Here is a 17,158-nt window from a genome sequence, read left to right on the forward strand (position 1 = left end):
AAATGTATTTATAATTTACACTAAATGATTCTTTTTTTTCACGATAAATGTTTCTTAAATAATGCTTAATCTTCATGTAGTTTTCGGTCGCTGTTTGTTGAATTCCTCCTGTTTTCCTTCAGCCTCGCGGTTCGTCGTCGGCGTCTCGGGTTCAGGCGCTCTACGACTGTCAGGCCGATCACTACGACGAGCTGAGCTTCACCGAGGGTCAGGTTCTGGTTGTTCTGGGACAGGATGACAGCGACTGGTGGGTATGTTCCATTACCAACATCCTGCTTTCTGATTGGCTGTCATGGATCACCCTCTGCTGTGATTGGTTGGTCTGTAATTTAACTTTGAGGAAGTTACATGCATGGAAAACCTTCATCCGACAGCGTTTTACATATAAAACATGAAATAAAACCAAACCTTGAACCTAGAATAGCCAGTCATGTGACCAGTAGACCTCAGTGGGCGGAGCCTATTTTCACATGTATGTACATATAAACATGTGTTTGCAGCACGGTTACATCGAGGACGAGCCGGAGCAGAGGGGTTTGTTCCCGTCTTCCTTCGTCCAGCTGCTGTCAGACTGACGTGGACCTGCACGGACCCAGACCACCTGGAACCAGAACCGGTCCTGGATCAGAACCAAAGCCCGACTCCTCTTCTGTCAAAACTCCACCGCTTGGATACGAAACACCACATGGAGATGGTTTGTTGTCATAGCAACTGGCTCCATCACCATGGCGACCTTACAGATGACCCCCTTGGGTTGCGGCCACTGTTGCTATGGAAACGGCCTCAGTGTGCATTTGAATATTTACAAACTTACCAGGTGACGACATTTCAAAATAAAACCCCGGACCTCTATTTTGAAAGGTCACCTGTAAAACTTTAATTTATTCAACCTATTTATTTATTTATTTCTGATTGAACAACCTGAGCACAAAGGATTCTGGGATACTAAGCACAGCCGTCATCTTCTGTAACTTCCGGCCAGTCTAGAATCAACCAATGACGCTCACTGCCTTGTCGACCTGCTTGGATGTGATTGGTCTGCAGACTTTAAAGGAGGCGGAGCCTGAAACCAGACTGAGTTGACGCCTCTTGCTGCCTTCAACAACTTCAACATATATCAACTCGGTGAGGAAAACCAGCAGCGTGTTACTGCAGCAAAATAATGATAAATAACATGAGAAAAGGTGTAATGAAACTAAATAATGTGCATCATACAATCTGCAATTAATTCCAACATAAAACAAAAATGTAAATCTGAGGTGAGTCTGATACCAGTTATAGTTCATACCAGTAAACAGAAAAAAAAAAAAAAACTAATTTATTGTAAAAAAAAAAAAAAAAAAAAAAAGATTTCAGACCAATTGGTTGAATGAGTATTGTGTTATTTTTACAGATTATTAATGAAAAAATAGTTTAAAAAGTAACTTCATTTTGTGACGTTTCTGATTTAATGTGTTCTAATCCATTTTGTTGCAGTAACAGTCGTTTCCTGCTGTTTCAGGACAAACTTTACCTGCACATGAGTTAATGACAGAAAACGCAGCTCTGAATGGTTTTTCTAATATTCTTTATTTGCTTTACAGTGACAGCTGGTGTCTGTTTGGTTTCTATGAATGTACAATGCTCAGCAGGTTGAAATGTGTTCATCAGTCACAGTGAAAATATTAATTAAAGCTGTTAACAGGAGTGCAACGCTTCTGGAAAAACCACCGAACAAGCAGCACTGATGTTTTTGAATTAGCTTAGAGGTGTGGGCGATGTGGCAAAAACGCTTTAATCATTAATTTATTAATATTATTATTATTTTTTTTTTTTTTTTTACATACAAAGTTAAAGATTTTTTTTTTTTTTTTTTACCCACATTGACAGCTGAAGAAACCAGGTTTAATAATCGGGTTATTTGTAGTTTTCAATTATTATTAAAAGATTAAACAAAATGAAAATGACTTAAAAGATGTAGAAAATGCAAATACAGTAATGACATGATAGAAGATTGTAAAAGATGCTAAAATATGAAGATGAACTCGATGTAGTGTAGAGAAAGTTGAAAATATAAGACAAAAAACACCAAAAACTACACGACTGATGCAATAAAACGAACAGAATGTAAAAGACGTATAAAAAAGTAATGCTAAAACCTCACATCTCTTCAATGATTTGATGATTTACTGCTGATTTTGTTTTATTCAGTTGGATTTACTGGCTTTAACAGCATTAAACCAATCATTTTCAACATCAAACATTTACCAGATAATGAACAACTAGTTTTTTTTTCTGGTAATGATGGTTTCATGGCCCCGACCTGGTTCATATGTGAAATAGTTCATTGATTCCCATTTAATGTTGTTGATTGATCTCATTTTCAGTAAACCAGCTCATATCTGAATGAACGCCGTTAGTTTTGTGGCCGTTCAGAACCGTTGCACCCTGGCGTTAAACTGAACAAACAGCATGTTTTGGTCAGAGTCGACAGACAGATCACATGGTCAGTTTCTGCTCAGCTGATTGGTTGTTTTGATGAACAGTTTCCACGTGAACCTGTTTGTGATCCAGCTCAGGATCCTGACGGCTGCTGCTCCGACGTCTTAAAACCAAAAAAAAACCTCCTGAGTTTTAAGATCCTTAACTCTGCACACGGGACCACAGGGCAGGTTCTCCTTTCCTTTTTCCTGTTTGACGTCGGCAGCAGCGTCAGAACATGACTCAGCATTTCTGATTGTTAAGGCTTCAACAACTACAACAAAGCTTCTTCCTGCACCGGAACGAACTTCAGCAGCTGAAAACGCTGCCGAGTCGCTCAATGACGCAGGCTTTACTGAGCTTCAGCTTCAGGACGGTTTCACATAAACATTAGTCTCAAAATACAAGTACTTCATGAAGTTTCAGTATCTGCGCGCCAGTATTTATTTACTTTGACTCCATTTGAACACAAGTATCTGGACTTTCTACCTCAGACATTTTCAAGACGCGTGACTTCAGTTTTAACAGTGGAATTTATCCGGTATTTTATTTTACTTCGCTTAGCATCATCACATCGAGACCGATTTTTAACCCTAATGGACGAAACGATAAGAAACAGAAAAGAAAAAATGTCCAAAAAAAAAAATCACATGAAAGACAAAACAAGATGAAAATTATGTAAAAAAAAGATTAAACAAATTCAAAACCAAGATGAGTAAAAAAAAAGACAAAACAATGTAAAATATGAAACAACTTTAAAGATGAAACCTGATGAAAACGACAAAAAAGATGAAACCGGACAAAAGCGATGCACAAAACAAAAGATAGCCTTTAACAACAAAACAAATAACTGTCATAAAAAAACAAAACAAGACAAATGACGTAAGTAGTTTTATTTGCACCGCCTTTGTCCGCTTTCATCTAAACAAGAAAAAACGATGCATGAGATGAACGGCGCCTTTTTTTTTGTCCATTAATTCTTGTGTAGAACCTGTTAAACATCTGACCTTCGAATAATTCCAACTCCTCCACGATACAAACAGAATTTAACGATGAAACTGTTATGAAAACGTCCTGAAAACTGGAGACGAACATTCAAACTGTCAAACATTCACAGCTCACGAGTTTTCTATTTTCAGGTCATTCGTGTTCGCGAGGACGCCGCCACCTGATTGGTCGACATTTCACAGCCAATCAGACGGCGCCTTCCTCGCGATTATAAAAGAAACCTCGCTCACAGTTTCAGGTGTTCGGCAGGAAGTGGGCTGACTCCTGTCACGTGGGCGGCGGTTTTGGTTCGGTTCCGTTTGGGACTCTGACCACGTTTCCTTCAATAAACCTTTGTCAAAGTGGCCTCGTCTCAAGCGTTTCAGTTTTACAGGTTTGGCGGCTCACGTTGACTGTCAGCAGGAAAACACACCTATTCAACATGGTCCAATCACAGGCTGAGAACCAAACACAGGCTCCTCCTACTCGACACAGGCTCCTCCCATTCCACTCCATATATGGTCAGGAAGGACGTTAATACAAAAGTGGATTCGACAGGATATCTGCGTCCTGTTTCAGTCTTTGAGGACGGCTCGAGTTAGGATAAATGGATGGAATAAGAAAGATATAAAATACGAAGAGAAGACACATTTTAGTACGACAACGTGTTAGAGACGCTTTAGGTGAAACGAACAGGAGGAAGGGGTGAAAAAGTCTGGAATTTAAACATTTATGTCACAAATTATCAGGAAAAAACCCATTAGAAGTCATGTTAGGAATAAAAAGGTAAAGTGCTAAGTGGGATCTGAATGTGGTCCAGGAGAAATAAACATTATTCAGTTTTAACAGGTTGATTGTACATTGGTTTGTTGAGATGTTTGGGAACAAACTAGGCCTCATCCATTTTCTCTTTTTGTTGTAAATTATGAGCCATTTCCTCAAATCCCCTCCCTCCTACAGCCTCCTGTCTTCTGTTTTCCCTAAAACGCCCATAACACGATGTCGAACTTCCTCAGATAAAAGTGCTGCGATTAAAAAAAGAGGTTATCCCCATTAATATCTATAAAATTCTATAAAATATATAAAAAAAACATGGTGGTTTTTTCCACTTGGAGTTTTTTGTGGTTGCAGTCGCAGACAGCAAGTTGATCTGAACCAGCACACAAATACGTTTAACTCACATTAGTGATAGGCCCCCCCACTGATATAAGCACCTCCCACATGATATCTAAGGCGCTTCTGTTCACCGAACTCTGCCCACAGGTAGATCAGGTGTCTGAGAAAAAGACTAATCCACAGAAAACCACGTCTGTCACTCACACAACGACCCACAGTGCTGATCCCGGTCCAGGTCCGGACTCGGTCCAGAGGACAGGTCACAGGTCAGAGGTCAGAGGTGCAGGTTGATCTTATTCTCCTCGGCGAGGCGGTGGATGACCTCGGTCTCGAAGTCGGCGCTGTGGACGCCGGTCTTCCTGAAGGCGCCGGCGTAGCGGTTCTCCTCCCAGTAGTGGTGCCAGTTCCCCTGTTGATCAGCACCGTAACCGAAAACTGAGACCTGCACGGACAGGAAGTGACATCATAAACACAGCATGAACAGTTAGAAGACTTTATTGACCCCGTCATGGGGAAATTACACAGTTGACAGCAGCAAACATAAAAACAAAGTACAGGGAAGACAGAAAACAGAAAATATACACTTTTGAAACAACAAATATAAAAAGAAATCTGCCATTTCTAGTTCATATAAATCCCTAAAATACTGATTATGTTTGAGAACCTTCACTGGGCTCATTCAGTTCAGTTTTATTTGTAGAGCCCAATATCACAACAAGTTTGTCTCACAGGGCTTTACAGAATTAGCTGGATATGAAAACAGTCAAATAAACGGTAGATGAAGGAAATGGATTAATGTCCTGGGCATCCCCCGTCCTCAGACCCTCCTTCTCGGTAAGGAAAAACTCCAGAACCCCAAGTGGGAAAAAGAGGAACCTGAGGGAGAACCACAGTAAAGGAGAGATCCACCCCCAGGCTACAGACAGACTATCGATGCACCAGGACTGATGGACGCCCATTTGCCGATGTAGTTCCAGTCTGTAAAGATGCAGTAGGGTGGGGGCACATGAGGGGTCCATCTAGTCCAGGGTTCTCAAACTCCTGCTCTTTCAGGTTCCACATTCAGTCTGATTTAATCTGCAGTGGACCCAACCAGTAAAATAATAACAGAATAACCGATAAATAATGACAACTACAAATTTTTGTCTGTGTTTTAGTGCAAAAACCCCCATTAAATTATGAAAATACTTACTTTTATAAACTATCCAAACAAAAATGATGTGAATAACCAGAAAAAACTGAAATTTCTTCAGAAAAATCAGTGCAATTTTAACAATATTCTGCCTCAGTTTATCATTAGTCCATGTGCATTCTGGATCAGATCTCCAAAGACACTAAACACTGAGGAACAGGAAGAAAAGAGTTTCAGGTTGGTCACATTTGTTCAGGTTATTCATGTTTTATTGGTACAGGAGAGTTTGGAAATATTTTCTCAATGTTATTTTTTGCACTAAAAAAAAAAAATTTGAAGTAGTCATTATTTATAGACAGAATGTAATATTTTTTTCCCATCAAACCCAGTAGTAAATGTGCAGTCATTCTTTTTGTCGGTTCTTCTGCTGTTATTATTTGACTGTAGATCAGATTGGTCTGGATGTGGAACCAACACTAAAATGAGTTCCACAGCCTGGACTGTGGAATTTATACACTTCATTCATCCAAGGGGTCGGATTGGAACCTTTGGGGGGACGCATTTGGGACCCGGGACGCATGTTTGACAGCCCTGATCTACTCAGATGAGACAGGTAAGGGTGAGGAGGTCCAGGTAGGGTGGGGGAGGAGGTCCGGGGTCACAGGTCAGGACGGGGCAGATGACTGAACAGACTCAGTGATTCTCACGTTCCAGTTTTCTATTTCACTACTTGTTAAGACACAGATGAATCTTAACTCTTAAACTCTTATAAAATGATTTAAAAAACAGACAAATCAAATCATCTATAACACAGGTGTCAAACATACGGCCCGGGGGCCAAATCCGGCTCGCCAAAGGGTCCAATCCGGCCCGTGGGATGAATTTGTGAAATGAAAAAATTACACTGAAGATATTAACAATCAGTGGTGTCAAAATCATTTTAATTCAGGTTCCACATACAGACACGTACAGTCCAATTAGATTTCAAGTGGGTCAGAACCAGTAAAATATTATCATAATAACCTATAAATAATGATAACCCCAAACTTTCTTTGGTTTTTTTGGTTTAAAAAAGTATAATTACATGAAAATGTTTACATTTCCGAACTATACTTTTATAAAAAAACATGAATAATTTGAACAAATATGAACAAACGGAAATGTCTTAAGAAAAGTAAATGCAATTTGACCAATATTCTGCCTGTTACTAAATGTTTTGTGCTATTGTAACGCACATGTGTAAATGATAAACCGATAAACCGAGGCAGAATTATGGTAAAGTTGCACTGGTTTTCTTAAGACAATTCAAGTTGTTTATGTTATTCAGATTTTTAAGGAAACTTTGTAGACGTAGACCTGATCATAATATAATTTAACTTTTTTCACTGTTATTATTTGACTGGTCCGGCCCACTGGAGATTAAATTGGACTGAATGTGGGACTGAACTAACATGAGTTTGACAGCCCTGCTCTCTAACATGAATGACTGTCTGATAATTCCACCAGAGGGAACCTCCACCTGAAAAAAACCTTCATACGACTTAAGCCATCAATAAATCCTGATGAATTTGGAACATAACCAGTTTGATTTCATTCAGTCAGGTCCCTGAACGCACCACTGAGGACTGACGCTGACCTAATGTTCTGTCTGTTGTATGTGAGGTAATACATCATAGGCTCCGCCCCTTCCTTACCTGGTCACAGATGTGCAGTGCGAAGATGATGGCCAACATGCCGGTGGACGGGTAGCGGCCGTGATGTTCCGTCCAGTGATCATGAACGTATTTAAAGAATCCGGGGTTTACCACCAGAACCTAAATGCAACACAGTGTTACCATGGAAACACGCCTCTCCATCATTAAAAACACTCATTGACATAATGTCTGTTTCTGAGAATGTTGGTAAGTCGAAAAGAATAAATAATGAACGAAGAGAACAATAATAACAGTAGAGACAAGGTTTTATTTACCTTATCTTTATCGGCTTCTATTCTGTCTTTTACTCTCATGTAGGTCCTGGAAATAAAACGCACCATTCATCATTCATAACTGACTGACCATGAAAAGACGACAAACTGCATTTTACACCAATTATTTACATGGATTGATAGGATTAGTGGATTAGCAGGTTTAAACATTTACACCAATGGATGGTTTGGTCGATGGTGGATGTTTGGGACTTTGAGGGTTATGAGTATTTGTATTTTTAAATACACTTTGACCTGAACAAATATTTGTAGTTTTTCTTCATACATTTTGATTTGAACACATATTTTCTTGATTTTCTTTGTACATTTTGACCTAAACACATATATTCATAGACATTCTTCGTACATTTTGATCTGTCCGGTGGACAGAGCGCTGGTCAGCCACTCCAGGTCTCTGAGTTTGAAGGGCAGCAGGACGAGGCTGATGCCACCGCCTACGTCTACGGCGCTCTCCGGATACAGGAAGTGATGCGTTGTCCGATTCCCCACGTCCTTCTGAAAGCCTCTCGTCACCGCCTTATTCATACTGAGGAAGAAGAGGAGGAAGATGTTACATCTGAAGTGCATCTGGATAATGAATTCAATCAACTCCAAAAAAATATTATGGTTCAAAGTCAACACAGTCAGGTCTGGATGTGATATGTTCATGGTCCCACTGGTCGTTTGTCTCAGAGTATTGTTTATTAATCAACTGAGTGGAACTTGTTTTATTGATAGATGTTATTAATCTGACTGGAGAAATGGAAAAGTTCAGACTAAACAGAAGGTGGAGCAAAGGTGACATTTTAACTAGAGATTCAAAAAAGGGCCTGAATATTTTATTCATTAAAAATGCGCAGTGTGAATTACATGAGGGCATTAGAATAAACTGGAGCGTGTCATCTGAAATAATTCACACATATAGCTTACATATATTGTTTATACATACATGTATTGATGCATTTATTGAAAAATTAATTTATTTTATTTATTTATTTATTTATTTTATATTTATTAATTTATTTAAATTTATTGAAATTAGTTTAATCTGCTGATACATTTACACCTTTTTCTGCAAAAATGTGAAATACCCAATTTTTTCACGGTATTCATTGCGTCCATTCTGCACGCATGTGTGAAGCTCTTGTAATTGTGAAGATTTGATTAAAACCACAGATTTATACAACTACTGATGCAAAATTATAGTAGAGGATGGATTTTTATATTTTCTCTCTATGAAACTAAGGACGTTGGGTCAGGATGAAATTGTCCAACACCTTTGACTCAGAGTGGACAGAGATGTCGAAGAAAACGCTGTTTGAACTCTGTGCCACTACGCAGCGGAACATCTGTTATAAGGGAGTGAATAAAGACTAACAATGTCAAGTAGGCCTGTGACGGTACACAAAATTTTCAGTTTGGTACGTTTTCGGTTTTCAAAGCCACAGTTTGGTTTTTTTTTCAGTTCGGTACGGGAAGAAAGAAAACCCCTCAAAATGTCTATTAATATATTTATGACTTTTTTAAAAAACATTTTTCCCCCAATTTTTGGAGACAATAGAATATAGAAAAACAGGAATAATATAATTCTGCTGCTACAAATCAAATAGAAAATAAAATTAATTATTAATATTACTCAATGTATTTTAAACATTAGTATTGCACTTTTCCCTGAAAGGTAGTTTCGAACAAACAAGAAAAATCTAATCCCAGTTCTGTCAGTTCACATTCTGCAGAAAGATTTTTAAAAAAATTCCACATGAAGTGCAACATTAATAAGAGGACAAACTGGTATTCTGTTGAAACAAACTGAAGAGAAACACTGACAACACAATGAACCAAATGATTTATTTTAGGACAGAGAACAAACTGTTTGGGACACTGTGTGTATTTGTGTGTGTGTGTGTGTGTGTGTGTGTGTGCGCACGGGGGAGTTTTTTTTTGTGTCGGAGCCGGGGGGCGCAGTTCTATACCTGGGGGTGCGGTCCATAACTAATGTAACGAACACTGTCGTGAAACAAAAGTGAAACTTTACATACTTTCAATGTTCTATTTATTCCTCTGTTATACAGCGTGTGTGACAGACAGACAGACACACACACACACACACACACACACACACACACACACACACACACACACACACACACACACACAGACAGCTAGTGTCAGTGTTGTAGAACTACCGTAGTTCCTAGGGGCCAGTGTCCGTCTTATCTCCGTCTCTTTCCTGGTTGTTGTCTTTCACCTGAACCTGAACTGATGCTGGGGGTCTTCAGTCTGTTCCCAGGTTCACATCAGATTTGTTGGTTTTTTTAACCCTATCAGCTGCTATTTCATATTTCGGGTCAATGTGTGCTCCTTTATTAAGTCCGTGTGAAACTTGCGCGGATTTAAAGGTCCGCGTCGAACGACGCCTTTCATTCCTTTTTTTTTTCTCATCATACTGCTCCGTTTGGGTTCAGCTGTGTACTGAACCGAACAGGTGTGTACCGAAACGGTTCGGTTCGGTACGTGTACCGTTACAGGCCTAATGTCAAGGCCTGGCTCTAAGTGTTGAATGAGTGTGGAGACCATGTCCTGACATTTGGATGAGCTGTCCCCTGTGCCTCCTCCAAACATGCCCGTGTGCACCCTGCTCTGGAAATGGAGGACCTTCATGTTGGACTCAGTGCCATGCAGTGGACAGTAGACCTGCAGGCTGCAGTCACAGGGCCTCCAGACTGTCAGCTGGATGTGGGCAGCCGGCTGTGAGCCCTGGAGCTGCACATGAACCCCACCTGCCCTGGCCCCAGTGCACAGCTCACAGACTTCAACACCACAGCAGTCCAGGCCAGAGCTGTGGACCCGGGACTCAACCTCAGTGAGACAGAGGAACCGTCACTTTCCGTGCAGAGGACACTATGCACCGGCGGTCTACCACCCGGACCACCAGGGTGGACAACAGGGTCAACGGCAACAAGAGAGCCCACTGGTGCTACACCAGCTCCCCACATGGGACACCTACACCAGAGAAAGGACCCAACACTGTGGAGCACAGGGAGCAGCAACAGGATTCCAACTCAACTGGTGAGTGTGTTTGCATCGAAGTCAGTGTTTGTCAACCTTGGGGTCGCAACCCCACGTGGGGTCGCCTGGAATTGAAATGGGGTCACCAGAAATTTCTACTAATTGATTTAAAAAAAAAAAAAAACTACTAAAAAGAAATCTATGGTGAATTGAGAGAGACAATCCTAATCCATAACAGACATGACAAACTGAAGCTGAAACTGCAGCACTGTGGTTCTGTTTGTGTGTCAGATGTTCATTGTGGTCAGTTTCAGATGCTGCAGCTCTTTCATAATTCATAGTTTCAGTTCTTGTTTGTTCAGTATTAATTGTCCTCCTTGTAAATCACAGCTGGACTGACTGGACAGATCCTGACCAAGGAAAATCAAATTCTCCCTTTGTGCAGTAATCTACACCTGGATTTACTGCCTCTGTCCACAATAATAGACATTATATGGACTAAATGTTGTCTAAGATTAACATTTATTCACAACATAGTATAGCAAACTATTACATAATCAAAAACAAATTAATTTTAGCAAAAAAAAAAAGGCTCTGTTTTGAATGTCTGGGGTCACCAGAAATTTGTGATATTAAAACGGGGTCACGAGCTAAAAAAGGTTGGAAACCACTGCACTAGGATATACAGAAGCAACTGCACCACTGTTTTAAAAATATCAATTTAAATTAAAATAAAAATGCACAGTATGTGTTTTCAGTAGTGATGGTCAAATGAAGCCTCATGAATCACCAAGACTTTTCAGCCATCGCTTCCCATCGGTTGGGAACCACGGATTCAAGTTCTCATCTGACTTAGAGACAAAACTCCACACACATATCTTAAAGGGCTCATATTTAGCTAAACCCACTTTTCTGAGTCCGTGGTTCATTTATTTGTGTAATTGGACCCTAACAGTTCATAAACTTTGAATTTGAACCCTCCAGGTGCTGCAAAGATATCTTTATATTCATTTGGGCAAAAATTGAGTGGATTTCTACAACCTGTTTTAATTCCTTCTTAATTTGCTACATCTATAACTAGTTACGTCACAACATTTACACATATAAGGTCAAGACTTCAGACAAACATTTTTATGAGTACAACATAACTGTTTGTCAGTAGGCTGTAGTCCATACTGAAAATATGTCCAAACTTCGAGCCAATTACGTAAAATGTTCAGTTGTTGGTTCAACGGGAAAGAGCAGCACAGGCAACAACCTGGAGGGGGCGGGGCCTGAAGTGGCTGCTGTGCATTTAAAGGGCCAGCGCTAAAAACCACCTTTCTGGTGTCATTACTCAGAAATAGGGTTGAAGATGGACCTGTGGAGTTGAATGAATGAAGAATTCAGACCCAAGCAGAGCATTTACAGTTTATGGAGACCACAGGGAAAGGTTGGAAAATGAAGAATTCCATTTAATAAAAGTAAAATATCACTCATGGCATACATGGCATAAAGGTTTCATGATAAAACTATTTTAAAGTCAAACTGTCGGGACCCAAAATAATCAATTAAAATCATGATCTGTTCATTAACTCTGGTAGAGTCAAGGTTTAACTGATCGTGTTGTTCATACGAACCGGATCACAAATTCGTGGGAGTCGATCAGTTGTCCGTGTCCCGACTGTCGCAGGTTTCCAGAGTTACCGACCACAGCGCATTTACGGCAACGAGAGGGGAGGGGCCTGAAGTCCACAGTGGGTGGGGAAATGACCCGAAACATCTCTGCCATCACTTCCTCCAAAGTGTGGTCATTTCCGGACCGCTGAAGACCCTGAAGGACAAACGTAGAGCTGCAATGAACAGTGTTCTACCCATCGTATCAGCAGTTATCCACACGTCCCCTATTCACTGAACTGATCACATAGTAAATATTCAAAACAGACAATGAAACTGATGCTTGAAGATTTTCAAACACTGAACCTATACCATTTGTTTTTTAATTTATCTCCTGGATTTACCTAAACCATACATTTAAGTGTACCTGTATTCTACCCACAGGTCAGGTAAAAAAAAAAAAACACAATCAGAAATTACTCTACTTACTGTGTTTGAATGAAACTGTTTTTTATTACGTTCTGTACCATTCATCTGTTATTATCATTTTGACACATTATTAATATGTAATTATTGTAATTATGTTGAATTAAGCTGTAAAGACGAAACATCACAGAGTTGAGGCTCGTTCTTAGTGATCCATTAAGATTTAAATGAATGAAAAAATAAACGTCATTTTTAGGTGCAATTTTGAGTCTAAATTCAATTTCAAACACTCCTTCAACACAAACTTTTTTTTTTTTTTTTTTACCCTATTTTCCAAAATTTTATGCTTTTAACTTATGTTACCTGCTCAAGAAAATTATGTTTGTTATTGTTTTTGAAATTAATTTTAATACACAAATTGAATTATAAAAGTCACATTTATGGCAAACATTTTTTATTACTTTGTCACCATTCAAAAACTCATGGTGAAATAGAAAGTGTACTTTTGTGTAAATACCACTGATAAATACATATGTAAATAGAGACAGTCTACAGCTGAAATACTAATCAATCAATTAAGGTTTATTTTATATCACTTTACACCAACATAAAGAAGACCAAAGTGCTTTACATCTAAAAGTATGATTAAATTATAAGATCAATCAAATCAAATACCATAAATATGCATACTAAGGAAAACTCTGTTATGTTCAGAGTAGTTATGAGTAGTTTATTGTAGTAATAACTGAGATTTAACTACATACATGATAAGTAACAATTCTTAGAAACAATTCTTACTCATCACTTTATTGTAGTTATTTGCAGTTGATGGGTAATAGTGGACATCTTACCTGTATCTTCTCATTTCTGCCTTATTTACAGAGTGACAATTATCCAATAATAAACAACAATTTACCATATATTTAGTGGACAAACAGTAATGTAAAAGGAATATTGAAAATCTATAATACTGTAAATACTTGGGTTTCATAGGGTTAAAGACCACCTGCAGTACCACCACTGCCCACCGGGGGCTGTGGTGGTAACAGTTATGCATCAGCTGACGTTTCCACTGCAGTAGCTTCATCACACTGTGCATTTACTGGAACAGACTCAGACTTTTAATCTGCTAATGGTCTGAGTCTGTTGATGAGTGAGTTTTGGGGTCCAAACTGCTGACGTTCAGACTTTATTTTAGTGTTTAATGTCCTGAGTATTTACTGATCAGCCTGCAGTGCAGCTCACACCTCAGATGGACGGATCACGACTCAGTGACTTTACTTTGGTATAATCCTGTACAGCGACGGGACGGTTCATTACAGACCATATAGACAAATTCAGTTTAAAAGACCACGTAGTATACAGCCGTGATACTGGGTCAGCAACATGTCAGACCTACACAGAGTCAATCAGTCAACCAGTTCACCCCTCGAATCTGCTCAAACCAAGTCACTGAAGCCCTTCATTAAATCCACCAGACCTCGCAAAATCCCACAGCTCAACTCAGAACACTTTTTCATCATTTTAGTTATCCTATATCAAAGTTCAAGGTAACTTTATTGATACCTGCAGTCTGGAGGGGGCATCTCAAACACAAAAAAACATTAAAACCACAGGACACATACAGGGGACAGATTAAAAACTGACTAAAAACCGATTAAACCGATTAAAACAGACTAGAAATAAATAGATAAAAAAACAGACTAAAGTAAATAAAAGTCATCAGATATCACTAAAAATGCCAATATAAAACCTGTAAAAAGCATGATAAAAACATGACGATATAATGATATAATACAATACAATACAAGGGACAATAGATAAATAAATGATAAATACGTTTTAAATTTATGTCTCAGACTCAACAGATGGTTATTTTTACCTGAATATCAAGTAACATTAAAATCATTTACAACACAGACTCTTTTAATAGTGCTGATGTTTAGTGTTAAAAGTAATGAAATGAATGATGAAAAATCTATCATTTCTAGATGTGGCAGATGTACAGTGGTGTTACACAAATTCACATTTTGGTCATAAGAAAGTGAAAGAGTGGAGATTAAATAGGAAAATACTTATTTGTATATATGAAAAAAAAAAAAAAAAATAGGCCCAATATCCCTGTATCTCACCGGCATGTTTTATCAAAAATAAACAAAGAATAACAAGTTGAATTTGTGAGATTGTCAGGTTCTGTGGTCTGGAGGAGAACTCAACTAATTAAACGAAAGTCCATATATGACTTCCTTTCAGTGCTCAATTGGAACTATATTGATATCTCTAACCATTTCCATCTTATAAGCCATTAAAATGTGGCCCATTATAAGTAAAGGCAAATGTTTCATCACAAACATGAAGAAAACAGACACATGGTTACAACTAAAACAGTGTTTGGAGGACAGCGTTAGGACTTTACGGATCCCATGAAGTAGGAGAAGTTCTAAATTTTGGGCGAGTTGGGATGGAATGACCACCATCAGTTTGGCTGTTCGCTGTATTTAGAGTCGTTCCGTTCACTTCTTATTTCCTTCATATACAGTTGTGGAAAAAATGATTAGACCATCGAAAGTCATCAAAAACAGTGGTTCTGCAATCCAGTCCTAACTCCTGTGTGTATCATGTGACTAAAACAGACAGAAAACAAAACAGGGAATGCCTAAAAGCACTGTTTTTGTCAGTACAATGACATAGAGATGATGGAAGAACTGAAGGGATTTTGGTTTTTATCAAGAAAACATGTTAAATGGATAGATATCAGCTCTGAAATTAAACTATTATGAGCTGTTTTTGTCGTTATCATTATATTTGTCCGAACAAATGTACCTTTAGTTGTACGAGACATTAAAATGACCAAGAAACTGAAGAAAACAAGGGGTGGTCTAATAAATTTTTCTGTGACTGTATTTGACTCATCTACATGTGAACGTGTGGGGTCTTTACCAGCCACCATTGAGGCCGTCCGGGTCCAGGTTGTTGTCTTTTTCATGGAGGACCGGCTGTTGTTTGGGGTCGTAATGTTGGCTGAACCAGTCAGATCCTCCCAGGTCTGAAATACAGGATCCAGAACAACCACACCTGAACCAGCAGAGAAGAAGGGATTATCACTACACTGAGAGTAAAAACAATACTTAACTGAAATAAAACTACATAAAAATTCCAGTGAACAAAGTATCATGGAAGAATAATATGAGTATGAACCCAACTCACAGAATATGGAGCCATTAATTAACAACAGATTTAGAAATCATAGTAAATGTCATGCAGTCAGTTATATTACCTTTTTCAGCTTTTATAATCTGTTTTTTTTTCTCTAAAAACCAGAAACTTCATCTTAATTTAATGGAAAAACCTTAAGGAAAAGTAAAAAAAAACAATTCATCTAATTAAAACTCAAATTAAGAGCAAAAAAACCCCCAAAAAACTGAACTACTAACTCACACATAAAAACTAAAACAAACCTGAAAGACTGAATAAAAATAAAAACTCTTCAGCTTTTATGCAGTACCACAAGTCTTTTCATATACACACACTACATATATATATACATATATTAGGGCTGTGCAATTAATCGAAATTCAATTACGATTTCGATTATTACACGCAACGATTACAAAAATTATGTAATCAAGAAAAAACTTATTAATTTTGAGTTGTTTAATTCACGCGCTCGCAAGCTACCATGAGCTGCTCTGCCCCGCCCCCTCTAAGCTACAGCTGCCTGCTAGCCGGCAGGTCCACCCCAAGAGGACAGTTGTACCTAGCGGTCTGGAAAAATAACAGGAGAATCCCAGCAGAAGTGCTTGGTAAACAAAAAAGGCAAGTCAGATTCAATTGTATGGAACCACTTTGGGTTTGATGAAGACGAAGAGCAAAAACACATTACGTGCAAAAAGTGTTTCGCAGTTGTGTCCGCACCGACCAGTAACACAACAAACCTTTTTAACCATCTAAAGTTTAACCACCGCCACCTTATCATAATCTTATGAAAAACTAAAACACATAAAAAAACCTCCGTCTACAACTTTGTCCACAATGCAATCTTCAGTCTCCGAATCTCTTACGCTGCAACTCCCGTATTAACCTAACTGAAACCTCACGGCAGCCACTGAATTACTATGTTTCATATACACACATACTTGAATTTATATTTGCACTTTACGTGATTTTTTTTTATTGCTCCAGTTCTATGGCAAGTCTAGAGCAGTTTAATTCCAGTGCACTATTTGTTTACAAAAGGAAACATACTTGAATTTACAGTATACTGATTTGCATTCAAAGATTTTTTTGTTTGTACAAAGTGAACATACTTTGTTTTAATGGTTAAAAGCTTTATTTATATTTAAAGAGTATACTTACATTGTTTGCAAGAAAAAATAAACACTTTAAATAATCGTTTTTAATAATTGTGATTTCAATTATGCTAAAATAATCGTGATTATTTTTTTCGATAATTGAGCAGCCCTAAT

The 17,158-nt window shown here is 38.4% G+C and overlaps 1 protein-coding gene and 1 pseudogene across 1 annotated transcript in view; one reads left to right on the plus strand and one right to left on the minus strand.

Annotated features, from left to right (window-relative positions):
• The window catches only part of LOC115419453 (arf-GAP with SH3 domain, ANK repeat and PH domain-containing protein 2), a 45,023-nt gene extending 43,919 nt beyond the window's left edge, over positions 1-1,104 (plus strand). The window contains 2 exon segments of the mRNA XM_075353473.1: positions 123-251; positions 501-1,104. Coding sequence (XP_075209588.1) covers positions 123-251; positions 501-575 — 204 coding nt within the window. The 3' untranslated portion in view covers positions 576-1,104.
• A 2,275-nt stretch (positions 1,105-3,379) lies between these two features.
• On the minus strand, positions 3,380-16,022 carry LOC115419454 (CMP-N-acetylneuraminate-beta-galactosamide-alpha-2,3-sialyltransferase 2-like; annotated as a pseudogene).
• Between the last annotated feature and the right edge of the window lie 1,136 nt (positions 16,023-17,158).

The sequence above is a fragment of the Sphaeramia orbicularis genome, chromosome 5 (assembly GCF_902148855.1).
Source record: "Sphaeramia orbicularis chromosome 5, fSphaOr1.1, whole genome shotgun sequence".
In the NCBI taxonomy this organism is placed as follows: domain Eukaryota; kingdom Metazoa; phylum Chordata; class Actinopteri; order Kurtiformes; family Apogonidae; genus Sphaeramia; species Sphaeramia orbicularis.